Source organism: Aethalodelphis obliquidens, unplaced genomic scaffold (genome assembly GCF_003676395.1).
Source record: "Aethalodelphis obliquidens isolate GAN/ISIS:26980383/991018 unplaced genomic scaffold, ASM367639v1 scaffold2, whole genome shotgun sequence".
In the NCBI taxonomy this organism is placed as follows: Eukaryota; Metazoa; Chordata; class Mammalia; order Artiodactyla; family Delphinidae; genus Aethalodelphis; species Aethalodelphis obliquidens.
The window spans coordinates 24605108-24630472 of record NW_020837946.1 but is presented as its reverse complement, the minus strand read 5'-3'; the positions used below and the strand labels follow the sequence as shown (position 1 = coordinate 24630472).

Here is a 25365-nt window from a genome sequence, read left to right as displayed (position 1 = left end):
ATGATAGGAAAATCCTAGATTTTAAAACTTTAGTAAACTGGTAACAGTGTAACGTTTATGCAAGTCAAGTTATAAGCTTAAGTTGAGATAGGAAACAAACATACAAGAAAAACAACCAAAAAAAGAAAAAAAAAGAGGAAAAGAAAAGAAAGAAAAGAAAATGCCATAGTAACTATAGGACAGCCTCAGAGAATTTGGTGAAAATGTTAAATATTTTGTATGTTATTTATTAGGAAGCATGTGTTGTTATTTCAGTGATGAAAACAAAGCTTAAAGGACTATTTTGTTCTTCAAAGTAAAGCAAAACTGGTGGATTACTCTAGGTTTCAGATTTCTTAAAGTTTATTTGTATGAGCAAGCCATTGAAACTTACATAGTACACATTTCATTTGTTTCTAAAATACAGTGACCTTTTCACATTAAACATTTTATTATTGCTTAGTTGCCTGCTCATAATTTCAGCATTACTTAAAATGAATCTCTGGCTTGAATAATCTGCTTTGCCCTTGGAAAACTAGGGCAACTAATAGGCCACAGAATGATGAGAAAATGTGGGATAAAGATGCTTAGATAAATTGGAGAGTCAAGCAGTGGGCATTTGCAGGATTCTATTTAACTGGAATCTTGAATACTTTGCTATTCAAAATAATCTATCATTTTGCCAACCTCTCTCCTACATTGATCCTATTCCCAATTCTCCATTAATATTATGTCTAATACCTACTTGCTCCTCTGTCTATTAAGTTAATGATTAAGGGAAAAATATAAGCCAATATACAAGACGTTATTATGGTTGAGTTTTGGGCAACTGCATCCCATTTAGACACAGCTTGATGAAGTAATTTAAAAAGTTTATTTAGCGCCTACTGTTAAGGCATGTGCTGAGCACTGGAAATACAGGGGTGAAAGACAAATGTTCCCACAAGAAAATCACAGTTTAGAGACTGGAGTTGGGGTATAAAAACAAGGAGAAGGATCAACAGTCATAATTTGATTACTGTTTTAATAGAAGACACAGAATGCTGCACAACGGAAAGAGGAAAAGGATGTTACTTCAATTTAAGAAGGCGTGCACTATCTCTATGAGGAGGTGACCCTTGAGCTGAATCACTGACTTCAGGTCTGTTGCAATGACTCTGCTTCCTGTTTGAAAAGAAAGATTTTGCATACGAACGATTTATAGGGGGAAAGGCAGTGAGGCCAGATCTGAGAGGAAATCTGCCTTTTGCCTTCTAGTTTCTTTAAGAAACACCAGTGGGAAGCTCAGTGTTTAAGTAGGGTTGGTCAATGTGTTGGATGATAAAAGTATGCAGTTCAGGCTTAGACTCTGGCAGTTCAGTCTTTGACAGACATGAAAGGAAACCTCCACTTTGATGAGAGTGGATTGTTTAACAGGTAATTGGAAGTGGGACATTGGTTTTTAAAGAACTGTCAGTGCTTTGAAAAAATAAACTTTATTTTCCCTTCCATACTCTTAGGAATATTGTAAAATGTTGTTTTATAATGTGATGTGCAGATACATTTAGAACATGTTCAAAAAAATAGGCTGAATGTTAGTATTTATATAAGAAAATTTGTCTTTGAGTTTAAATAAAGCACAGTCTTATAAGTTTTATACTCTACAAATGGTTCAAATTAATGACTCTTAGGTTTATGCATAAATGATACATGAAATAGCAGAAAAACTGGGGGTGGGATGAGAAACCATTTTCTACTAGGTACTATGCTACCCATTTAACTGCCTGCACATACTTAGAAGCATTCGGCTATGTATGTGAAGGGGTTACTGCTCAAAGAAATTCTGAGTCATGAAATTCCTCTTGAGGAATTCTTATATTCTTATATTATATAAGAATATAATGTATACTTTAAATAGTGTCACGTGTTCTCTAGTTACAAGAAAATTTATAAGAATAAAAGTATCTATCAAGACCTTCTCTTAAGTAGTAAAGTAAACCATCCTCTGTTTATGATAGCCACAGTGCATTGTGATCAATGTGTCTTTTGAACTACAACAGTCCATACATGCCTAGCTATAGCTTTACTTTGATGGCCTTGGTAACAAGACACAATTAATGACACATCTCTAATCCACATGTAACAGGCACAGATAGAAATGATCATTTCTCTTGAGGTATAAAAACACATTGGCCTTGCGACTACCCTGGTGGCACAGTGGTTAAGAATCTGCCTGTCAATGCAGGGGACACGGGATCCATCTCTGGTCCAGGAAGATCCCACATGCCGTGGAGCAACTAAGCCCGTACGCCACAACTACCGAGCCTGCGCACTAGAGCCCGCGAACCACAACTACTGAGCCCGTATGCTGCAACTACTGAAGCCCTTGCACCTAGAGCCTGTGCTCCGCAACAAGAGAAGCCACCACTCACCACAACTAGAGAAAGCCCACGTGCAGTAACAAAGACCCAACGCAGCCAAAAATAAAATAAAATTAAAAAAAAAATCTAAGTTCAACACAAAGCAGTATTATTTAAAAAAAAAAAAAACACAAATTGGCTTTGCTTTCTTACTAGCATTACCTCAGCTGAAAGCTTTAACTTGGCTATAGGACAATGCCAATTTATAGTTCTACTGGTTCATTTCGGAAGTCAGCTCTATTTAGCTTTATTTAGGGATTTCTTTTCTCCCAAGATGACTTTATCTAATTACATTCTTTAAATCCCCTCCTCCTTTATTTATTTATTTTTCTCATAGCTATAGGGGCTAGTGAGGATTAGAAGGGCTATCTACAGTTATTGAGATATCTGAAGCCTGCTAATTCTATTTTAAAGATAACATTGACTACACAGATAACCACCTCTATCAAATTTATGCATGCAGGTGAGAAGTTGAATGCTGGATATGCTATAGCTTTAAAACAGCTGTTCAGCTGAGATTGGATGATTATTTCCATATTAAAGTGAACTGCTGGCAAGGGATTGTACATCAATAGTCTTACAGTCATTACTAAGTATTAAGTGTTAGAATACTGTTGTTGGTGGTGTTTTCTTTTGTTTTTTTTTTTTTTTTTCCTCTCTTTTTTTTTTTTGAGCCCCAGGATAAAAAGAAAGCCTGCAATAGATCAATTGGCAGGATGGCTGTTTTCAGCTAATGGTTTGTTATATCAATGGACCTTATCTTGACCTCAATTATAGATATCAGCATTTACTGCAAAAGAAAACAGCATCTAAAAGTGGAGGGTAAGGTAAGAGTGGGTGAGGGGAAAGAGAGCTAAAAAGTTTTACATCCCTAGTACTGAGCCCAAGATGTCGCTATAATTTTTGAAGCCAAATTATTCTCCCTTATCACTGTATCTGCTATGGGAAAATATTATTTGTCATTGGTGTTATAAACTGGTGGGATGATTCAGCCTTAATTCTGTCATTCTCACTGATAGTTTATGTTCTTACAGGTGTGCCTGTATAAATTTTTATAGGAGTGCTCCTTTTATACAATTAGAATAAATCAATTTTACAAACCACAAATGCCCACTATGCGCTATGCCTGATGCTTAGGCGCAGGATACACAAATAGATACGTCACATATCACCATCCTGAACCTCAAGGGAATGGCCAAGTAAATACACAATTGCAATATGGTATGATAAATGAAACAAAAGAAGGGGATACTGGGACCAGTGGGAAGGAAAGGAGGAAGCAATCATTCTGCTTGAGTTGGTGTGGGGACGGTTTTTCCGGAAAAAAAAAAAAAAGTCTTGATAAATGCAAAGAACCTTTAAGAATTTAAATAACTAGGTCCTGAGTCCTTTAGCATCATTAAAGCAAAATTCTGGAGGGCTGCTGTTCTCCTGAGATTTATGTTTTTGTTTATTCTGCTTATTGCAAGCCACAGGTAAGTAGATAAATTTGCATTGCTAATCATCTTATTTCAAAACCTGCTGACATTTTAGTGTTGTTGTGTATGAGATGTATGAGTTAGTCAGATTTTAATGACTATTTGTTTATCTAGATTTGGGTAGAGCCAAGGGACCAGGTTTGCTTGGTGAGTCTGTAGAGGAAATCAGCATTTTTCCACATACGAAACTTAAATATGGAGAGCTAACTGATAAGCTCGCACTAATGGCATTAATAAACAGATATGCAACGCACAAAATACTTTTTTTAAAAGTACATCCCAGTGTGTGACACATAGTAGGCACTCAAAATACAATTACTGAATGAAACAATTTAAGAATAAATTTACATGTTACTATGAAATGTATTATGCTTTTGGATCAAGATAAAAACATAATTTTATATTCAAATTACTTTTAAGATAGAAAAGACAAAACGTTCTTTACTATAATATTGAGTAACAACTTTATAGTAAAGCTGTCTCTGTCAATCTTCCACTCTTTTCTTTTTGGGTCAAAGATTTCCAAGTTTCTCGAGGGACAAAGTATTAGGCTGTATGAAATGATCAATGAAATATGCATACCACAACAAATAACCAATCTATAACTAGGGAAAACAATATTGTAATGATCCTAGAGCTCTGGGAATCATTTTTAGTAGTAATATTTAACTTAATTTTAAAATATATTTATGTAGAAAAATGATTCAATAAAAAATTAAAAGAAAGTAAGTACAGTTTCAGGTGGGTAGGACAAAAATTATGAAGACATTTTAATATGACTAAAGCTGTAAAATACTGTCTTAATCTAATATTTTCATTTTACAAAAGAGAAATAGGAAACTCAGAGAGTTAAATAATTTGCACTGGATTACATCATTAGAGAGTTTAGAACCTAGGTTTTCTGTTTGTCCATTAACTGTTTGAAATAAGCACTGTGGCAGAAGTGAATCATGAATATATAAGTTTTAAGCAGGAAAGAATAAAGGCACAGCAAGAGCAAGAGTGACATGAGACTTACATGGAGGGTACCCAAAAGCAGCTCCGGGGGTAGATCTAGATGCTTTCTGAGTCATCATTCAACCAGGAAAACTGCTAGTCAAGAATGATCCATGAAATGTGAACCAACTCTAGTGAAGATGAAATCTATAGCTGAGATGGTGGCTAATAAGTTTTAACCCTCCCAAGACAAACCACCCAATCCAAGCATCTTAGCATTTTAATAAAGGCTCTGAGAAGTGAAAAGCATTTAAAACCAAAGGAATGAAATTTTAGAGGAAGATAAGTAGTGTGTTCAGGGGCCATGCTAGTATTTTCTACATCATACTATAACACTCTTCAAATCCCTGTTGGTTGGAACCTAAGTAAAAATAAATAAATTATAAAGGAAAATCAGAAGACGATTTCGGATAAAGCTATGATTCTAGAATCGCATCAGCTATGCACAAACACCTTGCGCTAAATCTATCACTGGAAGGTTAGAAATGTTACTATCTGCCTTTTGAGAAGTCAAAGTATAATTGAACAGCACAGAGTATCTTCTGGGGAAGTAGCATCACTCTCCAAGAAAATGGAAGATTCAAAAAAAAAAAAAAAAAGTCTACAACGTGTTTTCTACCAACTTCCTACCCAATGCACAAAACCCTGTCCCTCCTTTCCTGAACAATCTTGACTGAGTATCCTCCACGGAAAAGGCAGAATTTTATGATGGAGACAGTGTTTTACAGTTGAATGGATGTGAGATTTGGAGACAGAGATCTGGATTCATGTCTTGGCTACATCCCCCTTTTTGCTGTGTTTGACTTTGACAGACTCTGTCCTTCTCTGCAAAATGTTGATAATAATGGCAATGTCATTGTATTATCATGAATATAAAGTAAGAAACACTCAGGGAAGGTAAGAGAATTAAATAACATTCACTGGGTGCCTACAATATGCCAGGCTCTTTAAATTCATCTTCTCTTTTTTGCTGCTGTATGGTACCAGTGGCCCAGTGCCTGGAATATACAAGGTGTTCAATTAAGAGTTCTGTCTATTTTCCCCATCTAACAAAGCACCCCATTATATTGTTAGAATGCTCTAATTGTTAGCAAAATTTTTATTTTAAGCTAAAATCTGTCTCCTTTTAACTTCTGCCTAATTCTGTCTTCTGGAACAACTTAAAACTAAGCCACTCCCTTTTCTATGAGAGCCCTTCAAATATCTGAAAACAATTACCATGTTTTTCTTTCGTCCTTTCCTCACCAGGGTCAACACACCCACTTCTTTCAACTGTTACTTTTGAGGCATGGCCTTCTGGAAACATACTGTCCCAAATGCCTATTATAGACACGATCTAAGCCAGTCAATTATATCCTTAAACTTAGGGCCTTTATCTGAACATAATAGTCCAAATGCAGTTTAAAAAAAGGTTGTTGAATCTGTGCTGAGGAGCTTACTGACCAATGAATTAGACTATCCTTTTAGCAGTATTTATGCTAGCAGGATACATACTTTTTTTTTTTTTTCTCTCACATGTATACTGAGGGAGGGCACTAAAACACATGACATGGTTAAACAATTAAATATCATAAAGACTAGATCTATTTTTGTTGGAGAACATATTGTGACAATTCGTTTCGAAGTTTCCTTTTCAGTTAGCCACAGATATAGTATGAGTTCTATGATGAAAATGTAGAAGACATTAATGGGGCTTAATTATCTATAAAGGTAAACTTTTTTTTTTTTTTTTTTTTGCGGTATGCGGGCCTCTCACTGTTGTGGCCTCTCCCGCCGCGGAGCACAGGCTCCGGACGCGCAGGCTCAGCGGCCATGGCTCACGGGCCCAGCCGCTCCGCGGCATGTGGGATCCTCCCAAACTGGGGCACGAACCCGCATCCCCTGCATTGGCAGGCGGACTCTCAACCACTGCGCCACCAGGGAAGCCCAAAGGTAAACTTTTTTATGAGTTCTTAAGTGATTCTCTTCAGAATGTTCTGAGTTTAAGGTCTGTCAGCTACTGATGCATGACCTGAACAAGTCAGTTAACCTTTCTGTGTCTCAGTGCCCTCATCAGTAAAACGGAAGTGTCCTGCTATTTCACAGGGGCAGTGAGAATCACTCAATTAAAAAGACACATTGTGCATAAACACGAAGATACCAAGGCAAAAAGTGCCTTATAAATCTTGAATAGAGGAGTCAATGTTTTTTAAGGTGAAGCTCTCCCACTCAAAATATTAAAAATCTAAGCAATTTGGAAAGCACAGTGGAGTCCATTTAACACATGCTTTGCTTATTAGTATATTCCTGTACTTCTGGCTTCCTCTCAGCTCACCAAAATCCACCCTGTCCCCAGACTTTTATTTATTGCTTCCTCCTCTTTTCTTCTAAGCTTTTTAATATGGTCTATCCCTTTGTAAAGAACACAACTTCTTTCCTTTTACCATATTCCTCTCTATTTGCATCACACGTTAGTTAACTTGTTCCCTCTGCTTCCTTAGGAAGGACATTTGATTGCTGACCCCACGAGTGCTCACACCTTCCCTACATCCTGCTTCATGGGGAATAATAAAGCAGATGCTGTTGCAACTGTCTCACTGAAACATAATAAGAACTGAGGACAAAATGCCCAACTAAGTCACACTCCATTGACATCTGATTGTCCTTTAACTGATAAGAAGGAAAATCAAAATGGGACTTTTCCAGAGCAGATTTATCTGTGAATTTTGTCACCAGGAATGCTTTCAAATTAGTTCCTGAAATAAAAATGCAGCTTCCCATCTTGATTCTAAATGTGTTATAATTACATTCAACAAACACAAGGTTAAGCCAAGCACTTAACAACTAGGTTATTGTCCCCAAAGGCTTAAGTGCAACTAATCATTTGGTGAGCTTAACTCCTTATTTGCTGAACCTAATTGCAGAGTTTGAAATAAATGCAGCAGTCACCTAGTCTTTGCAAATGAAAGTTTTCTTGATAAATGCTTTACTAACACTTCCATTCTCTGGCTATTCTCCTAGTCAACATTTGACTGAGTCCTGACAGTGTACCTTAGTTGGGATGCAAAGCACATTTCCATTGAGAAAGTCTTCCTGAAAAACTGATAGAAATTCAAGAAAGCTGCCACCAGATATCTTTGGCAACAACTGGCTCTCCTTCCTTTGTCCCTGTTACATCCAGGACAATACATTTGCCTAAGTACCTAAATTTGAGATCTCAGAGTCTTTTTGTATACTTCTCACCCACAACCTCTATATTCAGTTAGTCATTAAGTCCTATTAAATCTATCTTCACAATGATTATTTAATGTATCTCATGCTTTCAACTGTCACAGCAACCAACTGGTTCCAGGCTCTCATCAACCTAATAATCAAAACTTCAGATATCGAAATAACTCCATACTGCCACAAGATTGAGTTCCCCAAATAATACTTTCATGTTAATAACTTGTCTTGTCTTTTTTTCCGGCCTCTCACTGTTGTGGCCTCTCCCATTGCGGAGCACAGGGTCCGGACGCACACACTCAGAGGCCATGGCTCACGGGCCCAGCCACTCCGCGGCATGTGGGATCTTCCCGGACCGGGGCACGAACCCATGTCCCCTGAATCGGCAGGCAGACTCTCAATCACTGCGCCACCAGGAAAGCCCCAACTGGTCTTGTCTTAAAGGCTCACCACAATTTGGTCCTGTCTCCCTTTCCTACCTTAACGTCCTACCACCTCCATATTTCTGTTGCATCTCAACTCCTTCCCCTATGCACATAATAATTCTTCTTTTTGTCTTTTTTAGCCTCCACATTTGTATACTGAATTAAAAAATGGAGGAAATTTTCCAAGTAAAAGTACATCTAGAATTCCTTCTCTATTTCCTCTATTCTTTTATAACTCTTTATAACTCTTATTTTTTCACAACTAACAAGTTTTATTTCCTCTACGAATTTTTTAAAAGACTCTATGTACTATTTTCTGTCTGAAGTTTAGGTTTACAATAAAAATGAGCAGGAGACAGAGATTTCTTATATATCCCTTGCCTCCACACATGCATAACTTCCTCCACTATAAATATTACTCACAGAATGCTTTTTTTTCTTTTTTTTAAACCAAGGATGAACCTACATCATCCCACATCATCTTCCAAAGTTCATAATTTACCTTAGGGTTGACTGTTGGTGTTTCATATTCCACGTGTTTGGACAAAGATATAATGACATAATTATAAAAGTATATAAAAGTATACAAAAGTACAATACTCATCATTATAGTATCATACAGAGTGTTTTCACTGTCCTCAAAATCCCCTGTGATCTGCCTATTCATCTCTTCCTACCTCTCCTGGTTGCACTAGCAACCACTGATTTATGGTTGCTAGTGCAACCACAGTTTTGCCTTTTCCAAAATGTCATGTAGTTGGAATCATATAGCCATCTCACAGTCCCTGGATAGTTTGCTCTGTATTTTCAGTCTTTGTCCTCCTTGCTTTTCAGTCTTTGAGGATTCTGCTGACATATCCTCTAACTCAGAGACTGTTTCCTCAGCCATGCCCAGTCTACTAATAAGCCCATCAAAGGCAATCTTCAGTTCAGTCACATTGTTTTTTGTTTGTTTGTTTGTTGATCTCTAGCATCTCTTTTTGCTTCTTTCACTTTTTTAAATATTGATTTATTTTGGCCATGCCAGGTTTTAGTTGCAGCCCGCAGGATCTTTAGTTGCAGCGTGCGTACTCAGTTGCGGCATGCGGACTCTTAGTTGTGGTATACAAATTCTTAGTTGCAGCATGCACGTGGGATCTAGTTCCCTGACCAGGGATCAAACCCAGGCCCCCTGCATTGGGAACGCAGAGTCTTATCCACTGGACCACCAGGGAAGTCCCTGGTTCTTTCTTAATATTTCCATCTCTCTGCTTACTGTGACCATCTGTTCTTGTATTCTGTCTACTTTATCTACTAGAGCACATAGCGTATTAATCACAGTTGTTTTCAACTCCTGGTCTGATAATACTTGCCATGTCTGGTTCTGATGCTTGTTCTGCATCTTCAAAATGTGTTTTTTGCCTTTTGGTATGCCTTGGAATTGTCTCTTGACAGTCAGGCATGGTGTGTTACATATATAAAAGGAGGTGGTGTAAGTAGGCCTTTAGTAATGTGGTGAGGAGACAGGAAGTGTTCTATAGTCCTATGATTAGATCTCAGTCTTTTAGTGAGCCTATGCCTCTGAACTGTGAACTCCACAAGTGTTTCTCAGTTTTTTATCTCCCCCTTTTGGTGGGACAGAATGGCTAGAGTGGGGTGGAGTTGGGTATTTCCCTTCCCGGGGTCAGTAAGGCTCTGATAATACCTAGCAGGTTAGGCTCTAGTTAACTAATTTCCCCTGAGGGCAGGCCTTTTAAGAAGAATGACATGCATTTCAAAATAGTTCCTTTTCCCCTCTCTCTGCCAGAAGCCTAAGGGGATTTTTCTCCCACATTTACTGTGGAAATTCATTGAACTTCTGGAGGTAAATCCCACAGTATTATGGAGACTCCCTTATGACTGGGTGCCCCTGAAGAGTTGTTGATTTTTCAGTCTCTTCAGCATTTTTATTTATTGTTAGGACAGAGTGGTGACTTCCAAGCTCCTTACATGTGGAACAGGAAACCAATTCTATGAATCTTTTTGTGACACCTGCCCCAAACACATCTAAATACATAATATTCAATCATCCATTATTTATCTTATGCATTTTTGTGTGTGTGCCAGGCAGGGTGCTAGGTGCCGGGAACATAAAGAAGGACAAAATGTAGTCCTTGATCTTATGGGGGCTAGAGTCCATTCTGGGAATGTCTGTGACATTTACTACCTGTACTACTTTTTCAGCATTTATAAGGTTTGGGCTAGGAACTCTTAACTTATAGTTCTATACTTCTTTGTAAAACACAGTACAACAACTTAGTAAGAATTGGCAGTCAATAAAGATGTGCTAAGTGAATATTTTTTTTATTATAAAATCTAAATAGTGAAGTAGATAAATTTGTCTCAAAACATTTTTGTAGGGCTTTCTTCATTCCATCAGCTACCTGCACCAAGTAAGACTGGGTCTGTTCAGGGTCCCCAACCACAGTGGCTCTCCCAAGGCCCACCTTCTGCCACAATCAATCTAGTTCTGAAATTTAAAACAAAACTTTTTTTTCTATAAAAATCTATTTCCCTTGTTTCAAGTTTTCTAAAAACCTGTTCTCTCTAAGTAAAAGCTTTGGTAAATAGTGGGCAGTAGCAAGACAAGGTGCAAATGTCTGAACTCTGAGGTGAAAGAACTGGGTCAAAATTCTCGCTTAGCTGTGCGGTCCTGAAAAAGTCACTACATTTCATCACTTACAAAAGGAGAAAGGCCTTCCCTCGTGGTGCAGTGGTTGAGAGTCCGCCTGCCTGCCGATTCAGGGGACACGGGTTCGTGCCCCGGTCCAGGGAAGATCCCACATGTCCACGGAGAGGCTGGGCCCGTGAGCCATGGCCACTGAGCCAGCACGTCCGGAGCCTGTGCTCCGCAATGGGAGAGCCACAACAGTGAGAGGCCCGCGTACCACAAAAAAAAAAAAAAAAAAAAAAGAATTGGAGAAAAATAAAGCTAATGAAAATGTACATAATTATGAATTTCTTTTAAAAAGGTTTTATTTGATTATATTCCAGTGTTTGGAAATTAGAATTAAAAGGTAGCCCACTGCCAAAACGCTCCTAGTTAGTTTTAAAAACTCATATAAATATCCTTTGTTCTCTCTCTTTGAACCAAGACATTTGCTACTTATAAATAAAAAAAGGTGAAGAAATAACCTTTATACACTCAATTCCCCTGAGCAAAGAGTATCTAAGAATCATAGAGTGAGATGGGTTTGTTATTTGCATTTTTCTCTAATTAAGGTTGAGACAAGCCTGTAAATTAATTATACTCACCATTTAAGCCAAATTTAAATACCACAACCTCCAAAAATATTTTAAAAACCTCTGCATCTGCTCAGAATCTTAATAAATTCATTTTTAATTTAAGTGTATTTGCAAGAAGGGCATTTTTTTCCCTGGAAAATGCATTACAATGTAGGGACTTTAAAAAAAAAACTTTTATTAAGCAGTTTCATTTTTAATAATATTCTCTTAGAAACATTATATAGGGCTAGCATTTTACACTAATTTGACTCAGTCCTAGAAAATAATGGCTCATTAATATTTATATATATGTATGAATTGTCACTAATTTATATTTATAATATATATGCTTGTATATGTAACAGAAATTATAACTTATAAATTATACTGTTCTATCTCTTATTTCTATTTTCCCATACTCCTTCAAATATTCAGTTTCTACTAAATGTACATTTTTTTATAGATACTATGGAATTTATTTTGTTTTTAATATTTTTAAGATATAGAGAAAACTGTCAAATATATATATTACTTAATATTACACTTAAATGATTAAGAAAAAAGTTTCAAAAATATGCTTATATAACTGCCAAAGTGAGAATATAGACACATTTCATCTTTTGATTTTTCATGTAGAACTGCTGAAATGCATCAGGATTTTGAATCAGATTAAATAGTATTTAACCTCTGAGAAAAAAGATATATTTTTCCAGGCCAAGTGTAAATTGCACAGCTTTTTCAATTGCAATACAAGTTCTATGATTAGATTTAGTACAAAATCAAGTTTCAATTTAAGAGCCAGCTGTAAATATATGCATATAAAATTGCATATGTAGTATGTTTAACAGTCCTAGAAATAGCTTTCAGAAACTATCAAAGATTTGAAAATTTCATTTAACCCAGAATGTCTGCTTTGGCCCAACAAACATCTTAAAATACTATTCTCTCAACTTCATTTTTAGTATTCTTTATCTCACCCAGCTAAGATTTCATCAACTAAAGACAGCAAATATGTTATATTTTACCACAAATGTAGTTTTACACAAAATTCAAACAGAAAGAGAAATTAAGAAGTTATAACACCGTATCTTACTTCACTGCTTGTTTAGCTGACATGTATTTCTTGAAGGTGCAATTTCTTTGAACCTCATGATAGTTAGTTCTAAGTATTCTGAATGTTGTGCTTCATAGTTTTTTCTTGCCCTCTGTCCCAAGTAGGGACACAGAAAACAAAACAAAACAAAACAATATTTTGTTAAATGAGAAAATAGTTATAGGATACAAATACTTGATATAGGAATCTTACTTATTTGTCCACCATTTAATGGAGTTACAAATATATCACTTATTTATCTTAAAAAGCTATTCAGGAAAACTTAAATTCAGGCTTGTTCTCCCTTTCTATATAATCCAATTAAAATATGTGTACAATTGAAATAGATATGCTGATTTAGAAAATGTTGCCCTCATATTTTAGGTAAATGTGAATACAATACATATAATGTGAATATAATGCCACCTTTACTATGCCATAGATGTTTAACTTAAATGGTGTTTTCCTCTTCAATTTTTAATGATTCTAGAATATCACTACTTTTCTCATCTTGATTCCAATCAATCTTTCCAACACAATCTCACACAAGTCATTCTATCTGGTATGTAATGATCTAAAAACAAACATGAATAGGCAGTGATAGCTACTATTTATTCTTTTTTTTATAGCCACACCCTATAAAAAAGAATCTGTGCCCTCGGCAGTGAAAACACAGAGTCCTAACCACTGGACCACCAGGGAATTCCCGATAGCTACTATTTAAGCAAACTATTCAATAAAGCATTTTCTAACCCAAAGAAATAAAGTATTTTGTAAATTATCTATTTTAAGAATGAATTTTTCAGTGTAGGGTTTTGCTAAATCATACTACACAGCAGAAAGTTTAGCGCAGGCAGAGTTCAATGTGAGTGAGTAGGATATTGAAACAACACAAAACAAATACAAACCTCCACCATACACTGTTGGATTTAATTTTAGTCATCTGCTTTGAACTGCCAGAGAAGAATAAAAGGTAGGTCTTGAAGCTAGAAGTGGGCTGAAATGTAAATATTTCAGGATTTTATATTGAGCATGACTAGTTGTTCATTCTTACTGGAAACAGCTATGAAATAGGCAAAAGCAGGGTTGCTTGTTGCAACCTGAAACTCATTATTGCCAAGCATCATCCTTGATTTACTGTAACAAAACCATGCTGATGAAGCCAAGGTCTTAGGTTCCAGTGAGCCAGTCTGCATCTTGCAGTCTCTTATTTGCAGATTTATCTGCCTTTCTGCAAATATTTGTCCTTAGAAGAGTAACTATGCGTAAGTATGAAAATGAAGTAATGTATAATAGGTCCATTACCAGCACGGGGAAAATGATGCAAATTTCATGTCCTATGGAGAGTGGTTGAAAAAGCAACATCCTCATACATGAAAAAAAAAAAAATATATATATATATATATATATATATATATACACATATATATAATATATATAAAATAAAAGAGGATTATAAGTCCATAGCATTATAAAATATTATTAACTAAAAGACAAAGATAATATTTGAATTTAAGAATAGGACTTTTCTTTAGTAAAGAAAAAATGAACTATTTATATGATTTCTATAAAGAAATAACACGTTTTATTTTTCAAAAATAGACAGTGTTAGATGGCACTGTTTCTCATATACTCAAAAAACTCCCTATAGCTCTGTCAAATATACAATAAAAGAAGACTTGTTTTTTTCAAAATTTGTTGCATTCCCATTGCAACATGTGTTATTCATTACCTGAGAGTAGATACTTTTAAAAGATTTTTGCTTTAAAAAACTATACTTTCTGACTCTTTCAAAGTCATTGCCTTTTGCTACCAATAACAGAATATTAATGCTGCTCTTTGAAAAGATATCTTAATGTATCAATTTATTTTATTTATTTTTCAGTAATAAAAGACATGTTTAATCATTAAGATTTAAGGTTTCTAGACTGCAGCACACAGAAGTCCAATGAATTACTGGCATTGTAGTATTCCAGGTCAATGGGTCAACTGTTAAATAAATGTATCTCTTCATCTCTTCTTAACATACACTTTTTCAAAAACAATTTGCAAACAACTAAATTCAAGCCACAGATTAAAAGTGATTACCTATTAGAACAATGGTTGAAGATAGGTATTAACATTCCTTATATATACTCTACATTATACATCACACTGCTTTACACTTATTTGCCACTTAAAAATTATTTGCTTAAAGTGAATATATAAAACAGAGAAAATAAATTTAAAGTACAAAAGCTAGCAGGTCAGGCACCTTGTTAGAAGCTCTGAGTTACTGAATGCCAGTAGTAGCAATGAAGACCAATGGGATGACAAAGGAGAGAAACCCTCAAAAATTTTAATGAGGGTAAAAGGTCCAATGGTTCATTCCCATTACTTGCTATATTTCATCTTGTTTTAGAGAGTTCACAAAGTGTAAGACAATAGTGCAAAATCTGTGATTTTTATGCCTTGCTGTTTTCTATTATAAGCCTTAACCTTGTGACGGTGATAAAGTACATAGTAAGTAAGTTTTAGGGCCTTTTTCTAGCCAACTATACAGTGTCTCAGGGGTCTAAATTTAAGTACCATTAACTAGATTTTTTTTTTTCCCAAAAAAGAAATATAAAAACTTGAGGTTACAACAAAGCTGGGTTAAAAGGTGTATACAGAGATAAGCATCAAGTTTGATATAATAAAACCATCTTGAAAGAAGGCATTTCAAAGTATTTTAATAACCTATATCTAACAAAGATTGAGAAAGTATCTACAAAACATTACAGGGTTGTTGGGTGTTTTTGATTATATATAAGCACATCTTCAATCCAATTTCAAAGGCCCACTTCTGCTGTGTTCTTGAGATCTTGGGAGATATACTAGATAAGATATTTTAGTAACAGTGAAAGAAAACAAACCTATCTAGTTTAAGAAAAAAAAGGGAAATCACTTCAAGGCTACTATCAAGTTCCAAGAGTATCCTATTGACCCAATGGCTGTAATGCAACCAATCTTCAGAAGCAGATTGGAACCTGGAAATGAATGGCTTCCTCATTATTAATTTGGGGTGAACGATCTCTTTCTCTGGTCTCTATGTCATTTTCAGTGTGTTGGCTCCATTCTGCTGTTTTCACAGCTCTCTCTGACACTCAAACAATGAGGAAAAAACAGCTGTGTTCTGGTACCCAAGTGGTCAAGAAGTTAACTAATATACAAACTGAATGGTCTTAGTCAAAATTCCAAATCCTCATGGGAATGGATTCTGATTGACCCAGCCTGTGTCTTATGCCCACACATGTGACCTGTGGAGCTGTCACACTGAAATAACATGAGGAGGGTCCCACATATTTATCTAGGGAACATACCACATATAAAACAGCGATTTATAATTATTATTAAATATTAAGAATAACACATTTGTCCATTAAACAAAGACTTAATGAAAACCTACTACATTTTAGGCACCATTCTAGACATTGACTATTCAGATAGTAAAAGTAAATAGAGTATATGGTTAAACTGCTCTCGTGAATCACAGAAACTAGAGTGGTTTCTTACAAAGCGAACAACAAAAAAACACTACGACCTTGCTAGTAGAGACGAAAATAAGGATGGAAAATATTTTTAAAACAAAAATACTTTCTTAATTTCTTAAAGACAGAAATAAATTCCAAAATGAAATTTAAAATCCCTATCTATGATGTCTTTCTAAACACCTTATAGATATGGGTCATTCTTAGAGGAAGGGAAATTACACATCTCTATAAAAAGCGGCTCAATGAATTACAGTTCTATAAATATATGTGAGGGCTATGTAATCCATAGGATAAGTTAATGGAAGTTTACTATTCACTCATACAATTCAAAATTTATCATAAATGATAGCATAATGCAACATAACTAGATTTCCTTTATACGGGCTCTATTTATTGCAATGTGTCAATATTGAACAGATTATGTACTTTGGAAGGAAGCTACTAAAAACACAAATGAACCATAATGTAGTTATCAGAAGGAATTAAATTTTATATTAAACAGAGAGCTTTTAGCATATTCTAAGGTATAGTTAGAAATAATGGCTCATCCAGTGCAGTAGAATGAAGATTTCAGCTAATAGTCCTAACTTTCAGGGACTCACCAAAAAACAGAGAATGGGAATCCAGAGAGTTCTGTCCTAGGACCACTTGTTGGACTAACACTTGTCAATCTCCCTTGACTATTTCATCTTATCCCCAAATGCTAATTTGTCATTTGGGTGCTGATGTTTCCTAGATATTTATCTATATTATAAGGGTCTCTATCTCTCCAATTTAATATTTTATTCCATCCCCCAATTTATCTTCATCCACACTATACTATAAGTTCCATGAGAGGAAGAACCCTGTTTGATTCATTTGAACGCATGTGTACAGTATCTAAAGCAATAACACTAGGTACACATTTATTAACTCTGACTTAGGGCCTTCTTTCTAAGCCTTAACTTATATTACTCCCATTGGAATGCCCTCCCACCCACCCACTTTGTGAGCCTCTATTCATTTTCTCATGACTCAATCTAAGCATGTTTCTGATGAAATCTTTCCTGAATCCTTCAGAATTACCCATTCCTTTCTTTGCCCAACACCCACACTTACCATTAACACAAGACCATGCTTTCATTCTGATTCTGGCTTCTTATTTCAGTCTTGCCAACTAAAAAATTTTGTATGTGCATATATATGTATACATGCACACACACTCATACATGCAGTAATTATCTATTACACATCTGTAACCCTCTACAAGACTGCAAGATTGTTGAAACCAAGAACAATAGATTACTTGCTATTGTATCCTTGGGCTAAGACCATTTGCTGAGTAAATGAATACATGTCACTATTAGAAATGATTATTTTCCAAAGGAACAAAGTATAAGCTCTTATTAGTAAGTCAAAAACAAAACCTATTATAGTTATCATTAAACAAACATTAAAATTGAGATATGTGCATGAGTTAGTACAAAGTTTATATGAATTTTTAGAGATGCTTCTTAGGAGCCAATAATTACTTTTTTAAAGAAATAACTTATTTCTTGCTCCAAGTACAAATCTTGGTCCTCCTTATTTTATTCTTTCCCAAATCTGTTCATTCTATTAACTTATTTTTTTTTTTACTTCAGTATAGTTCCTAAAAATGTAGAATATCCAATGGTATAGACCATGATGCCCAAAGATTTATATGCTACTTTCATATTTCTAAGATTAAAATTGACTAAAGTCAATTTTTGATCATTCTGTTACCTTATAAGAGATTAAGAATGATAAAATAATAAAATATGTAATAAGACAATTTTATGTTATTTATTTTAAAGACTGTCATAGTACTCATGTTATTTTTTGTTAAGCCAGTGAAATCTAGAGCAAACAAAGCAAGGAAAGAATAAGAAGAAAAACTAACATCTTAGATTGCCTTTTAAAATTTTCTCATATTATTCTGTTCTAATAGACCATTTAACCCATTTCCTCTGTTTTAGAATTCAGCTCTTACTTTTCCTTTTCTACAACATCATTGAGTTTCTTGGCATTTCTAACTAAATCTACAAATCAGCTCATATACCATCAAGTTTTTATTTTGATTTTGAAGAATAAATTCTATCTGAAAATAATCAAGACATGTTAGAATCTTGCAAACAAATTTTAATAATTAATACTCAGATGCACTGCTATGAAGAGGTTGTTCTAGGATAGCTTGTATGTGTTCATTTCTTGAAACGGTAGTCCAAAATAGAAAAAACTAAGTGCTAAGTTCTTTCTAGGTCTTCTCACTCAAGGCTTCAGATAAATTTTTACTATCTACTCTTGATAAACAAAGATGTCATAATTAAACACCATAGCTAATACAAGCTACATAACCTGTAGAATTAGAGTTCTATCAACCAAACAATACTATATGGAAACACCTTGATATGGAAATTCCCTATATCAATACTAGTATGATAGTCATTTTAAAAGCAGATATCATGTCTCATAGTGTTATTTAAGTTTTGAGGTGGTACATTTTCTGAGGTTGTTATCACTTCTAGACGTTTTTATTACATTCAAAGTATTTCAAAAATGACTGTTTTTTACTTCTTATCTAAGTATGGAATGATTAAAAGTATCATAGTTCTCTAATTTACTATCTACTAAATAGTTTACTGTATCATTATTCAAAACATTATTTACATCTTTATTTATATAAGACAGTGCTCCTGAGAAGTCTGTAAATAATATTGAAAATAAGATTGAATATATTCTAGGGATGCTATTATTTAAAATAATCTTATTAATTCTTTTATGAAGAATAAATTATTAGTTATACAAAACACTGCATCCTCATCTCACTTCGTCAAAATCTCTTTGAAGTTCAGATTTTCCTATACCTGTTCCGGATGAAGCAAAACTTAAGAAACTGTAGGCATTAAGTACTAATAACAGGTTTAACAGAATAAGGATAAATGAGAGCCCCAAAAACAAGTCTGTAAAAGGACTCGTCTCTGGGTAACTTCATATATGCACGTGTGCGTTTATATGCATGCATATATCAACTTATATAAGTACTTGTGATTTCCTATGACTCTCAATAATTTGTTGGTTTTCAAAAACTGATGTCATTTTTCTTCTAAAGTTAACAGTATTACTCTCATTATGGTAATATGAAATAGTTTAAAATTTCCAAAGTGACAGAATGGGGCAGAAAAGGAGATTACTAGCTAAAGTTACCAATTCTTATCTGATTGGTCCTCTGATGCTCCTAGCCCACAGTCTAAAGTTTTCCTCTTGCCCGCCATTCAGAAAAAGACACGCTTGCTAGAAGTCATGTCCTACACCCTGACAGAATCTTCTATCAATCTTAGGGCAACAGTAACTGTTCTAAACTAGGGTGTCAATCATGATGCCATTGGTACTCTTTTTCTTTTCCTGGGTGTGCCTTGGCATCTCTTCTCTTCTACATGTCTACAGTCATGAACACTGCCAGGCAGGGCAGACGAACATAACCATCAGGTACAAGAAGCTGGTCTGTCTTTTGCATTGTGACACCACTGTGCATTTACAAAGAAAGAAGAGAAAGAGACAGCTTTACCCGCAGGAAAGAGAGGTCCCGATTGTGCTCGATGCTGGTTATCTCCAGGTTGCCCATGACTACCTCACAGTTCTCATAGTATTTGCGCAAGGCTCGGTACTGCTGTTCCAGGTCAGAGAGAGAGCTCAGCTTATTCTCTGTTCCTGCGCACACTGCCAAGACAAGAAAAAACATGGGAAGTTATGTAAACTTTATATGACATGCACCATGACAATATTTCCCTCAACTCTCTTCCACAACAATCTACTCCAATTCCCTGAATTAAAATATTTTGAATGTTATTAAGACCCATAACCCAAACACTGATAAATATCTTCATTTTTATTTTTTCCAGCTTTACTGCATTATAATTGACATATAACATTATGTAAGTTTAAGGGGTACACATGCGGTATTGATACAGTTATATATTGCAAAATGATTACCACCATAGCATTAGCGAACATCACCATCATGTCACCTGATTACCATTGTTGGTGTGTGTGTGTGTGTGTGTGTGTGTGTGGTGAGAACATTTAAGATTTACTCTCCCAGCAACTTTCAAGTATATAATACAGTATTGTTAACTATAATCACCGTGTTACATCCAAACTTATTCATCTTATAACTGGACGTTAGTACTTTTTGACAAAAATCTCCTCATTTCCTCACGCCCAAGTCCCTGGTAACCACCATTCTTCTCTTTGTTTCTATGAGTTCAGCTTCTTTAGATTCCACATATAAGTGACATCATACATTTACATTCATAAAATGTATGTACTAACCACAGAGAGTAAGAAAGCATGGGTTCCACAGAAACATATAGCAAGGAGATAAACTTAAAATAATCACATTTGCTGTGGGCATATAAAGCATGTAAATACATTTAATTTCACTCAAACAAGATTTTCTTTCAAATTTATAATTACTCTATTTTCTACCTATGGAAGTAAATCAAAATCAAAAGATGATAAAAGTAACAATTTTATTTAAAAAATATTTTTGTATTGCAAAGTAATCTGATCTTAGTAAATTTTCTACAGAATTAAAACTTATGCTTTAAGCCCTCAAAAATGCTACCTTTTAAAATAAAAATATTAAACAACTTAGACTGAAACATTTATAAACATACACTACAAACAATATGTACTGAATTATAAACTTTTATCATATCAACTGTGTCGTTGTGTATTCATTAGTGTTCTGAGGTAAAATAGACTGTTTGTTAATAAATGTTCTCAATCTGCCATCTTTGGGGGGTGGATTTTGAATGTTTATATATAAGCTCAAGAGTATACACACATCTGTGTTTTTTAGGTTGTGTGTGTATGTATCTTTCCTCTCCTCCAGAAGTCAGAGTTTTAGTTATTACTTCTCATGGTTTGCATAGCTACCTGAACAATTTAATGCACCAACTCTACCATTTAATGCACCAATTCTAATCTTCAATAGACTGAAAAAACTCTATTATGATAAGTGTGTAAAGTTAAAAAAATGAATTGTGAATGAAACATCTTTGAGTACATTACATGGTATACACCAAACTTAGGACAAGATACATGCAGTAAACACTGAAGACACTAGAAAAAGAGCTTAGTAATGATGTCAAATATACATTTGTGTGTCATCTCCACAGGAATGACAAAGAAGACATGAGGCTTGATGTGGTGCTCAAGGGGATAAGTTTCAATACAGAAAGGAAAAAAAAAATCTAGATTGGTATATTCTAAATAATTAGGGTCACCATAAAGCCTGTTTTTGCCTATTGACACATCAAAAATAACAAAAATCTGGATCTAAAAGTCTTGAAGAATAACATAGACCTCTAATCATAGTGGAAGTTCATTATAAAAACCAAAATAAAACACAAACGTTTCTTGTCTGGATTTCTAAACCTCATCAAACAGTATATTTTCTAGAAATACTCTTTTATAAGTGGAATTGTGTCCCTCTAAGAGATATACTGAAGTCCTAACCCCTGGCACCTGTGAATGTGACCTTGTTTGGAAATATGGTTTATGAAATTAAGGTAGGATGAGTACGTTAGAATAGGCTCTAACCCAATATATTCAATGTCCTTCTAAGAGGAAAACACCCTGTGAACATCAAGACGCACAGGGGGAAAGCCATGTGACCACAGAGGCAAAGATGGGAGTGATGCAGCTGCAAAACAAGGGATGCTAGCAACTGATGGCCAACACCAGAAGCTAGGAAGAGGCAAAGGAAGATTCTACCATGGGTCTCAGAGGGAGCTTGACCTTACTGACACCTTGATACTAGACTTTTGGCCTCCAGAACTGTGAAAGAATAAATTATTATTGTTTTAAGCCATCTAGACTGTGGTACTTTGTTAAAGACGCCCTAGGATATACAATCTTCAGGCTCTTTCTACCTGAAATCTCACATTTAAAGAAACATTAAAAATCACTTCCATACTCCAGGGTTCGATTAGTTTATCACCTTGAAGTTACTCTCCCCATTCTCCCTTCTGAATGTCAGAGTCCTCATACACCATGCTGGAACTCATTTGTTGCCCTTGAGAATATACTTTTTGTAGTGATAAGGATGGATACAAAGACTTCTAGAATCCTCAATATCCATCCTCTTCTTCCTTCACAGTAACAGACTGCACAGTTTTAGCTGGGCTTGTGGCCACCCCAAATAAAGATTACATTTCTCTGCTCCTCTTGGAGGTAAACTTTGCAGGGGACTAAGTTCTAACAAATTGTATGACACTTTCCCAGAACTTTATTTAAAACATGGTTGGAGCCTAACTTTGACTCCTTTCTTTCCCACACCTTCCTCCAATCTGCTGCCTGGAATGGAGATGTGATGGTTAAAACTTGAACCGCCATCTTGGAGCATAAGAATGAGGCACACACTAGAGACTGGCTGAGAAATGAGCTAAAGGAACCAGGATTTTCAAACAAACCTGTTTACATGTTTATTAATCATGTTTATTATCATTAATATCAAGATAATAGTGAAAAAAAAAGATAATAGTGAATATTGGTCCTGGCTGCTAAAATATTATACGTAGGAAGGATTAAATTCAAATTAAGGTATATGCTTCTGACCTTAAGTAATTTTAACTATTCTGTCTTGTTGTTTAACTGAATTTATTCCAATCGTAATAAAACTACCAAATCATTCTTGATCATCTGAAAATTTTACTGGTTCTGTGGAAGTTTCCCTTATTACTAAAACTAACAAACATTATGAAAAAAGTAAACTTCTATTGATAAGTACAGTAATATTCAACATAAGCAGGAGAACAAGAAGCAATTGATTCTGGTATATGATCCTTCTCCATCAAGATCAAAGTCCCACTTTTTTTTTTCAATAAACTGTAGAGACTCTAAAAAACACTCCTGAGCCACAATCTTTATTTTTATTGCTCACGGCAGCTTTATAACTTGTAAAATGTCTCCTGAGAAAAGGTATAATTATATGGGTTTATGAAATATAGATTTCAATTATTTTAAATTCCAAGGAGGACAAGCTTATATTTTAATGCAACTACTGATGGGGGTAATTAAGCATCAATTAAGAAACTTGCTCACCATTTCTAAAATGTATATAATGCCACATTGCAATTTATGTATCGTTTATGTTGTACAAGTTTCTTTCAGTCGGAAATAAAACCCACACTTTAATATCAATATGTAAAAATCAATATCTAAACATCTAAATGAAAAGATTTCTAAAATATTTAGTGTATTCTGACCTTTTCTATAAAAGCTTAAACAAATTTTGCGAGAAAATCTATCAATATAACTGTAATGCCTATGCATTTTTTCATGCTTCTCATTCTGCATATATGAAAAGAATATATAATATTAAATTGTTCTTATTAATTATTATTACAATAATCTGTTATATAAGAGACCTACAAAGGCTATAAACTCTTTGAAGACAGATGCAATATATTAATCATTATTTTGTATCTGCTGAGCTGTATAGCATAGTGCTTTGCAAGAAAGTTTTCTTTTTTTTTTACATTTATAAATATATTTTATTGCATGCATTTAGTTTCACATTTTTGGGGTAATTCAATTTTTATGTGGAAAGCTTAAAGAAAATTTGAACAAAGTGAATAATTTAACTTTTACCCATAGGTGACTGCCCATTTCACAGAGGACTTCTCGCTGAATTCTGCAATTTTTCAACTGATGGGACTCAGTGATGTTCTCTCAGTAAGTGGCCCATCTGTACTCATTTGCTGGTAGCCAAGGAGGGGGTGTGGTTTCCAGTCACGTGGTGAGGTGGCCTGCAGCTCCTAAAGGGCAGAGACCATGACTTTCTCTCTAAAGTCTGGTGTATAGTAGGTGCCCCATAAAGTGAATGGGTGTGACTGAGTTAACTGATTAGCCACGCCTCTGGAAGACACTGAGTGTTTGCAGGAACTGGCAAAGAATAGGGACCCCTGAGATCCCAGAGAGGGGTAAGAGGACCCCTGTCCGGGAGGTTCCACATTGCAGAACCTTTGAGCAAGTATCTGCATTTCCCACTGGTTCTGTGCGCACAGGAACTTAGTTGAGTTGTTATGAATTAGGACTGACCCGGATTCTAATCTGGTCTCCACCTTTTGGTTAACCGTGTACTCAGGGACAGATGACTCTCCCTCTCTAACCCTTAGCTACTTCATCTTTCAAGTGGGGTAACAATACTACCCTCGAAGGGTAGTAAGAACCAAATGAGTTATTTAATGATGTTAATTGCCATAAAAACAATTATAATTTGTATTCAGAAAATAACCCTCAATTCAGAAAAGTACCCATGTTCAATAAATGATCAGCTGTATTTTTATATACCATATGAAAAGAGAAAATTGGAATAAGTATATTTAAAAATATCTTTCAGTAAAAACAAAAAATCATACAGTAAATAAATTCTAAATAATCAGAATACTCTATTCTCCAAACATTCTGATTTTTGGAGTTTTTACTATACATGGTTCCAGTTAGGAAATATTTTTGTCTCAGTGAGACTTTCCTTTATATTTATGTTTGAGTCAAGCTATCTATAACGAGTATAATACTCCTCATAACTTTCATCTTGAAAGACGGACTTGATTTTAAAAGAACTAGTTTTGATAGATGCATAAAAATCATTTGTATTTCTCTTCATGAAGCCTTCACTGAATGCCTCGCAACTTCCATTTGTCAATCGATTGTACAATCAGGCAATGTATACAAGACAATGCTTAAACCATCAAGTTTCATTGATTTCACAAAGCTGTTTATCAGACAGAATTGAAAAATCTTTTTCACCAGCCAAAACAAGTTTAACAAAATTCAGCCCCCTTTGCCAACACTATTATAAAGTCCTTAAACTAAAAGCTTACAATAATCAAGCTTCAGAAATCCCGAATTTACATGTACTCCCTAGAGTTTTCATTTCAACAGTGACTCCAGGAGTAAAGCTATATGTGAGGCCTTAATAAAATCACCAATTATTCTATTTGGTATTGATTCCATCACAAATGCAGC

At 34.9% G+C, this 25365-nt stretch overlaps 1 protein-coding gene across 4 annotated transcripts in view; it reads right to left on the bottom strand.

Moving 5' to 3' along the window:
• ERBB4 (erb-b2 receptor tyrosine kinase 4) overlaps nucleotides 1-25365 on the bottom strand; it is a 1127099-nt gene that overhangs the window by 675960 nt on the left and 425774 nt on the right. For all 4 annotated transcript variants that reach the window (XM_027122307.1, XM_027122329.1, XM_027122298.1 and 1 more), the window contains exon 2: nucleotides 19895-20046. In XM_027122307.1, coding sequence (XP_026978108.1) covers nucleotides 19895-20046 — 152 coding nt within the window. The remainder of the gene's footprint in view (nucleotides 1-19894; nucleotides 20047-25365) is intronic.